We start from the raw sequence: 8,912 nt of genomic DNA, 5'->3' as shown, positions 1-8,912 counted from the left end.
CATATAATGTGTGTGTTGTTTACTCGTTTTTTTGTCCAATTCTGTCTTTTAAAATTTAAACTATCATTTATAATTAAATGTTTACAGGGTTTGGGGTACCTACAGCTTAGTTTGCTGTAAAATAATTTATTGAAGTTAGATAAATATTCAATACTAATACAGTTTATATAGTCTATATAGGTACGAGTAAGATTGGTAACCGAACACATAGGTAAGATCAAAGTATGATGGACCATGTGGTTACTACTTACTAGCATTGGTAGTAATCCATCAACATATTAAATATTTAAATTTACTACGGCTATTGGCAATATTGTTAAAAAACAATTTTAATAAATAATAAAAATTCATATGCATTAAATCTAATATCATAATACCTATATCTACTATTTTTTGTAATAGGTACCATTGACAAACGCAATTTGTTCTAATCATAAACATATGAATATTTATATGTCTATGGTTCTAATGAGTTAAATTTCAAAAATATAATCTATTAATCTATAGTTCATAGTTATAGGTAACTGTATAGTGCCGGATTTACCATTAGGCTAACTAGGCTGTAGCCTAGGGCGGCAAATTTTTTCTCTTTTTTCGTCTCTATATAAACAGAAAAAAAATTATTTTACTCTTTTATTAGATGAGACTGATCTCAGAGAAGAAGCTGAAGTTTTACGAAATTATTTTCCAGATGATTTAAAGTCGTCATTTGCAAATGAATTGATTCATTACTGCATATACTGCAAAAATAAAAGTATTGAAAAAGATTCCCCGTCGAAAACTACTCCAACACATACGTGATCATGATCTGACATCTGTTTTCTGAACATAGACATCTCGTACAGATTATTCAATTGCATGTCTGTTACAAATTGCAGTGCCGAGCGTAGCTTTTCATTTTTAAAACGTATAGAAAATTGTTTAAGGTCAGTGACATTAGAAACACGATTAAATAGTTTGATGCTTCTCAACGTTGAGGCTGAAATATTGACAGCCCTAAATTTCGACGATCTAATCGACACATTTGCCCAACAAAAGGCACGAAGAAAATTTTTTTAAAGTAATTACTGTATGTCTTGACTTTTGTATCTCCAGTTTCTCGAGTAAGTACCTGATTTTACAAGTTTTTAATTGTGCACTAAAATAACACTTATACGAAGCTCATATTGGTTTAAAAAAAATGATTGTATGATTTTGAGGCGGCATTTTCCTAATACAAAAAAATTTGTTAGACAAATTCAAAGAATAATTTAATGGAGCTATTTTAATTTTAAAAATCAACCACCAGACCACAGTAATAAAAGTGAAATGTATTATTGTTTTTAAATATAGCTAGGGACTAGGGTAACGTTCCTTTATACAGTACAGGTAATAAGTAGAAGTCTAACAAACGCCCTATGCTCTTAAAAGACGTAAAATGAGTTTTTTTTTTGAAAATACCGTCAACAGATGGCCATCATGGTCAATATGAGAAAAGAAAATTGATCTTATTTATGTTTTTCTAAGCTTATATAGTTATATTGTTTTGGTCATACACCGTATCGTGTATCTGAAGTTTCAAACGTCAAAGATATTCCTTTCACCCGGGTAATGCATAAAATATAGTTTATTTTTTAAAACGGGTTTTTGAGGCCTATTATTGTTTTAAAAGTTAAAGCGATAGTTCCTTCAACATTCTAGCATATGTCTATAGTCTAACAAATGCCCTATGCTTTTAAAAAGACGAATTATAAGTTTTTTTTTAAAAAACCGTCAACAGGTGGCTGTGGTCAATATAAGAAAAAAATTGACTTTATTTTAGTTTTTCTATACTTATATTGATTCAGCAACATACCTAATAAGGAACTGAATTTTTGAAATTCAAAATTTACTCCTATACAATAGTTCAGGTAGCTATATAGTCAACGCTTTTCAATGGTGGTCGAAAACACCATTTGCTTTTTTTTTTTTTTTTGGTTAGAAACAAACTAACACAATTCAAATATTATAAAGGTATATCTTCAACAAACAATTTATCATTAACATAAAAATTTTTTCATCTATGGTTTTTTTTTTTTCTGTATAAAGATATACAATGATTAACTAAGTGACTTACTCATTGACGAAGTATATTCAGTACCTGCTATACAGCAGACCTAGTTTCTGGTTTACAGTTTTAAAATTTAAAAATGATAACATTATTAATAATTATTCTATAAAACATTCATATATTTTTGCAACAAAAAAAATATACTGTATTTATTAAAATATATATTTATATAGTTATACAGGTTTAAATTTTGAGAATGCAATAGATATAGAAGTACCCCTTATTGAATTCAGGAATGCCCCCTAAAATTTTAAAGTTTAAAATAATGTGGTAAAACTGATATTCAGTACCCATTACAAAACGACATACAGTTGTACATTGAACTGAAGATTATATGAATTACAAAGAACTCTGTCAAAAATCTATTATCATATATCATGGTTATTGTGTCTTTTTATTTACACATTAAATATTAAATTTTGATTTATCCATCTCAAATATACAAGTAATATTGAATAGCATGAAACACTAGAATTAAAAAAAAAAACAGTTTTTTATAAATAAATTTATAGTTATTTTTCACAACTAAATAATGTAATACATTTTAAAAATAATTTCTTTAGATATTTTAATGTAAATCTCGAATCAATCTCAAGTTTTTATTGTTAAAAAAAAAACCACTTAAAAATGTTCTTCATAAGTTCATAACATAAAAATACACTCTGCTAAGTGTTTTATATAGTAATCAAATTGCTTCATTTTCAATTTTCTAAAACATTTTATTGACTATAAAGTATATAATTTGTTTTGAAAATTTGTACTTTCCCATGAACTGGCATCACTTTGAAATATGGAAGTACTAATATGTTAATATGAGTCAATCTTTATCTTTTCCATTGTAGACATCCCAGAGAGTGATTTTGTTATCTTTATTTGTAACAGCCAGCAAGTACTTAGCTTTCCAAAATGTTACTGACAATTCGGAATATGCAATACTTAAGACTCCAGATGAATGGGAATCCAAAACCGCTAACAGTTTCATGGTTTTCCAAGAAAATAGTCTTACGGTTAGATCCCAGCAGGCAGCAGCGACTATTTTATCATCAGGTCTTAACTGCAAAACATTAACACCAGGATTTGTAATCTTAATGCTTTTATTTAAGCTTAGATTACCCTCTGTAATATCAAATGTGTTTATCACATTTGAGCTACCAGCACAAATACCTTTGGTCACATTATGATCCACATCCAGAGCCATCAAACATTCTAGTTCGGGAAAGCTACACTGGTTGACAATATGATCTTCCTGCCACACAACAACTATATTAGCTTCATAACCACAAAATATATAATCACCAATAGGTTTTACGGCCATCAAATCTCCCAAACTGTTGTCTTGGTGAGGATTAAATTCAGTAATTTTATCGTAACTGTCAGTAGAATAACAGTTCATTGTAGACTTTTCTCCTTTGCACAATAACATATTTGTTTTGTACAAGGCCAATTTACAAAATCCAATTATTTGGGTTGATAATGTATGATGGAGTTTGAGTTCGATACCATCTATCTGCCAAAATTTTATTTCGCCGACTTTATTTTGCGACACTAATTGATTTTGTTTGGTCAACAGTTCTAGGGTCATTATACACGCTGTGCCAGCTTTAATTTCGTTTTTTAAACGATTGGACTGGAAACAGAAAAACAAAATTATCATGCTAAATGTAGGTACCTTAAATATCATAATTTATAAGATAATGGATACATGTATTATAGAAACAGTTTAATTGAAAAATATATATGTATTATAATTATAATATAGTATACTTCAAATAATCAAATCGTTGGGATACTATTTGAACACCGAAAGTCTTACCTCTAGGTTCCAGACAAGAATTTCTCCGTTTAAAGTGCCAACATAGAGAATTTCACCATCTAAATAGAATTTCAAGCAGTATGGAGTAAATTTTTCACATTTCAACGTGAAAATAGGAGATGGTAATTTTTTTGACATTTTCTCTTTTTAAAATTCAAATTATTTTAAACTTTACTAATAACTAACAGTTAGGAATTATTTAATATTTACTTCGAGATTTTTGAAATAACCGAATTACGATTTACCGGTGTGGACTATGGGGTGACTGACTGAGAAAAAGATAGAGAATTCTTATCATGTTCACTTATCATTTATCAACTATACCGATTAAAAATAAAAATCTTGGTCCTTAAATAATTATACCATATTAATGATATGATTGTTACTTCTGAGTTTCTGACTACTTATTTCTATAATAATAATATTTATAATAGTAATAATAGTAATATTTCTATATGACACCCATGAACATTTTATAATGTTCATGATGAGACCATAAACATGAAGATAATAAACAGATAGTATCAACATCACAAATTTAAACCTATTTGTTGTATTTTTTGTATTTGTTGTTATACTATTTGTACTTGACGCTCATATAATTTTTTGAAACTCATACATTTATTTAGTTATGAATTTATGATATTAACGTTTATTTGTTTTAATTTGTGGTTTGAATACATGTTACATATAAATTAGATATCAAATATTTAAATTTTGACATAATTGTAGTTTCATTACTGTTTAACATTTGACTTTTTTTAAATTATACTTGGGTAAAAATATAAAATTATAAATTGTTTTCAATATAGTTTCAATTTTGACCTCAAATTTCTTAGATTTAATGTTTGTTAATTTGGGTTACATTTAGTTTATATTTTATTTTTTAAGTGAACTATTACTGCAACTGAGGTTAAAACTAATAATTTAAATTCTAAATTAAAACCTGGGAATAATTAATAATAATTGAAATTAAGTGTACACTATTAAACTATTACACTATAACAGCGGTTCCCAAGCTTTTTTTTCCGCGGTGCCTTTTTTTGGACCCAATTTAGCCACGGTGCCTAACCGCTACACTATAATACACACAACTCCTTATTGATCTCGCGAGTCCATGAATCATGTATTAATCAGTAATCTGATTTCTTTTAATTTTCTATACCTAAATATATTTCTCTTTTTTTTTAATGCAGGTGTTACATTTTAATTGAAAATTAATAGCAAGAAGAAATTTATTTTGTGACATTATATTAAAAAAATACGTATTTGTACTTATGTGTGTTTAATACATCCAATGTTTCTTTTTAGTTGCTTGAGAATAAGCCTTATTTATAATTTAAAATAAAATAATATTATTTCTTTATTGATTTTATATTTATATTCAAATTAAGAATACAATTTATGCAGTTCATGTCCAGTTTTGGAACATTCTGTTGTAGATAATCAAACATGAAACAATACATTTTTAAATAGGTAATTGAAAAATATTTTTGTACAACCGTATAGCTGTAATTATTTATTCATAATAACTATATCATAAAAAATGTAAATTTTTTTAAATCAGTTGGTGAGATTTATATTAAACTGCTAATTTATTTCTTTTTAATACTTTTAAGATTTTTAATATAATACCCATTACTCATTAGTTAATAAACAAACAGCAAATGATTTACCATACTTCATATAATATTATAATATGTTTAATATTACTGAAAAAATGTATGTGTTACAAAATTTAGATACATGAGAATTATAGAGAAACAGCTTAAAAATCAAATACAAGAAGAATATGTGATATTCTGTTAAGTATAATTTCAATTTGAATTATTACTTTTGAGCTTCTGATTCAATATTATCATTCTCAGCTTTCAACTTACTAAGTCTACCCATTCCTGGCCTATAGATTTCAATAGCTGGGCGATCTTTATTTCTAATGCGACGATCAGTCTTGGATTCTTGACGGCGATTATCTATTCGTTTATTGTAAGCAAACCTTTTGTCCGTATCAGATCGATGCTTTTTATAGTTTTCAGTTTCACCAGTTTCAACTATTTCCTTATCATCATGCCATTTATTATATTTTGACGATACACTAGTTTTGTTTTCTGAATGTCCTGGTTTCAATGTTTCCGATTTCTTTTTTATATCATAATCTTCTTTAGCTTCTTTAGACATATCCACATTAATTTTTTCAGGTTTAGAAGTAATATCTTCTTTTAAATCATTATCAAAACATTTGGTTGGACTATTCAGTTTGGCCGTTTTAATTTTAAACTCTATTTTTTTAACATCATCAACTCTAGTTGTGTCTTCAATCTTAACTTTATGACTTTCATCGCAGTGTTTAATTTTTTCAACATTTAATGCTGTATCATCTTTATGACTTTTAATAATTTTTCTATAAAAAAAAAAAAAGAAAAAAAGTACTATAAATGAACAAAGTAATAATATGATAACAAAATTTAAATATTAAATAAATACAATATTAATAGCTAAGGCTTAAAAACCTAAAGTTACGCGTTTCTTATATGTCTGTACAGAAACTTAAAACATTTTAAAAATACAAACACACTGTTTTTTTATAGGTCATACCTACTAGTTTAAATTTCGACAAAATATTATTTTTTGTTATCACCCCAAATTTCAATAATATTTCTAGGGGTTTGAAATTTTTTGACAATACATGTATTATTATTAACTTTACATGATTAAATTTGCTATATGAAATAATATTATATTAATTATTATAAAATATAGGACTGAATATGAGGTTTATTTTTAGCAAACTTTGTTCAACCTATTGTAATACTTTGGAATAGTCAATATTGTATAATCAATGGTAATACTATCAGAAAAATAAATTACTAATATCAATATTAATTTTTAATAAAATGCTTTAGAAATAAAAGCTGACAAATTGTAAATGTTTTGAAATATTATTCATCAAATACATTTATTTATCAATAAAAAATATGAACAACTCATTGAAGAGGTACATTTGATAATCGATATCTACTTCATATGGAGCATATCCTAATTTTTCTTTTTTTCTTTACCAAGGTCATCACTAAATTTAAACATCAAATGGATACAGAAAAAAATGAACGAAAATGTTTACTAGTATCAATAATTACATTCCACCATCATAATGCTATCAACTTAACATTAAATTTATAAGGTTTTTTTTTAAAAATTAACTCAGTCATCAAAAACCAAATATTTTCTTCAATCATCTTGATACAGGATTTAAATTATTGTTCAATGTTACTTAAAATATAGATTTGACACAACTAATTTTATCCATTAAAAAAAAAAGTTTAATTTAAAAATTAAAAAACTTAAATATGCATACTTTTGGATTGTGTCTTTTAGTGGTTTTTCATCAATTACTCGTTTACTGATTATGTTACTTTTTGTAATAGGTTTGGGTTTAATAAAAATTTCTTTTTCCACTTTTTTGTTTCTCCAAACTTCCTCTTTTTCCTGTTTTCTGATAAATACTTTTTTACGACGTTCATCTCTTTGATTAACTCTGACACGTTGCCTATCGCTCTGCTTTGCTAAAAATTCAAGTAGTGGTGTACTCAAATCTTGTTCTTGAGATTTATCTAAGCAAAATTATCAAACATAATACATTATTCAATAAATAAATACAAATATCAAACTATCTTTTTACTTTACCTTCAACAGATTCAAAAAAGTGTTGTGTGGTTTTTAATGTAGTGTCAATAGTCTTCTGTTCAAAATTACGTTTAAACTCTAAGAACACTGGGTTCTCATGTATCTTACCCCAATTCGCATCTTTATCTAATTTTTTTTTTGGTATTCTTTGGTAAGGTGCTAGTTCAACAGTGGCTGGATACTCGTCACCTACAAATATATTAAAAGATAATTTCATCACTTAAAATAAAAGAAAAAAACATTTATTACCAGTGTCATCAACAAACACGTAGCCATCAAATTTGTCAGTGAACATATACATATCATCTTCTTTAAGAAAATTGATATATACCCTTGAATGATGGAATGGTACTGCATTTGGATCGCCAGGTATAAAATATATGTAATTGAATTCAGGCAAAGGAGAAACTTCATTAAGAAATCTTTCTTCAGTCATAGTTGGAGGCAACCTCCGAACAACTACCTTTATAGAAAACCATGATTATTATTTCAAATTGCTTATATACTACATCACTTATAAATACTCGTAACATTCAAAATTATTACTAGTTGACATTTATTATGAAACATATTATTAATGATTACTTTTTTTTCAACTGTTTTACGTTCATCTTTAGATTTCTGCCTGTCCAATGCTTTAAACAGTGACAACAAAAAGTCATCAACTTTTTCGGGAGGTTTTATAACTTCAGTGTTTTCTAAAATATTTATATGCATTTAATGAGGAGAATAATTAACAATAAATCAAGTAAACCTTTTCATAAGTTTATACAACCTACCTTTTATCATTTTTGAATTTTGATCATTTCTTTCAATAATGATATACGGAAAAAATAACGTTATACTATAAACTTACAACGTACTATAGTAATATTATTGATGTAATTTAATACAAAGTATATAAACTGTTGTGTATTAAACAAATACAATATACATAGTATAAAAATTAACAATAATAATAACAGTTGATATTAGTACCTATTTGACATATTTTGTGAATAATAGTTTTGTTATGTAAATAAATTTCCATTATCGTATGATACTGTTATCAAAAAAACACTGAGTGATACGAACATAATTTATTATCACCGTTAATCCTATGGGTGCGACACGTTTGTGCACATTTACTTTTTTTACGACACGTTTACGCACATTTCCTTTCTTTTGCTTTTATAATTAATTAATGGACTGTATAAAATTTTAATACAATAAAACCTCGATAAGACAGAATCGCTTGGGACTATTCAATTTTTCCGTGTTAACAGGGTTTCCGTTTTGACGTGGTTCAAAAAAATGAAATTTTAAAAAAATCACCAAAGAAATTTT

At 26.6% G+C, this 8,912-nt stretch overlaps 2 protein-coding genes across 2 annotated transcripts; both read right to left on the bottom strand.

The window, feature by feature from the left end:
- Positions 1-2,187: 2,187 nt before the first annotated feature.
- Positions 2,188-4,189, bottom strand: LOC132930709 (guanine nucleotide-binding protein subunit beta-like protein 1). Its single transcript, XM_060996723.1, has 2 exons — positions 3,903-4,189; positions 2,188-3,716 (listed from the first exon to the last, which is right to left on the bottom strand). The coding sequence occupies exons 1-2, from the start codon at positions 4,038-4,040 to the stop codon at positions 2,907-2,909; spliced, it is 948 nt and encodes a 315-aa protein (XP_060852706.1). The 5' UTR covers positions 4,041-4,189; the 3' UTR covers positions 2,188-2,906.
- Positions 4,190-5,589: 1,400 nt separating this feature from the next.
- LOC132930434 (regulator of nonsense transcripts 3B) lies at positions 5,590-8,584 on the bottom strand. The gene is made up of 6 exons (XM_060996309.1): positions 8,366-8,584; positions 8,172-8,284; positions 7,836-8,049; positions 7,587-7,775; positions 7,258-7,513; positions 5,590-6,303 (listed from the first exon to the last, which is right to left on the bottom strand). The coding sequence occupies exons 1-6, from the start codon at positions 8,373-8,375 to the stop codon at positions 5,733-5,735; spliced, it is 1,353 nt and encodes a 450-aa protein (XP_060852292.1). The 5' UTR covers positions 8,376-8,584; the 3' UTR covers positions 5,590-5,732.
- Positions 8,585-8,912: the final 328 nt, after the last annotated feature.

This window comes from Rhopalosiphum padi, chromosome 4 (assembly GCF_020882245.1).
Source record: "Rhopalosiphum padi isolate XX-2018 chromosome 4, ASM2088224v1, whole genome shotgun sequence".
Lineage (NCBI taxonomy): Eukaryota > Metazoa > Arthropoda > Insecta > Hemiptera > Aphididae > Rhopalosiphum > Rhopalosiphum padi.
The sequence above is the reverse complement of the archived record's forward strand: the minus strand, read 5'-3'. Positions and strand labels throughout refer to the sequence as shown.

What these genes read in the sequence shown, in the direction of transcription:
- LOC132930709 (XM_060996723.1), bottom strand. Translation starts at nt 4,040, where the DNA reads ATGTCAAAAAAATTACCATCTCCTATTTTCACGTTGAAATGTGAAAAA. An exon ending in TTCTTGTCTGGAACCTAGAG is followed by an intron (nt 3,717 to 3,902) that starts GTAAGACTTTCG and finishes TTCTGTTTCCAG; the next exon opens with TCCAATCGTTTAAAAAACGA.
- LOC132930434 (XM_060996309.1), bottom strand. An exon ending in CGTGTTTGTTGATGACACTG is followed by an intron (nt 7,776 to 7,835) that starts GTAATAAATGTT and finishes ATATATTTGTAG; the next exon opens with GTGACGAGTATCCAGCCACT. An exon ending in CTTTTTTGAATCTGTTGAAG is followed by an intron (nt 7,514 to 7,586) that starts GTAAAGTAAAAA and finishes AATTTTGCTTAG; the next exon opens with ATAAATCTCAAGAACAAGAT.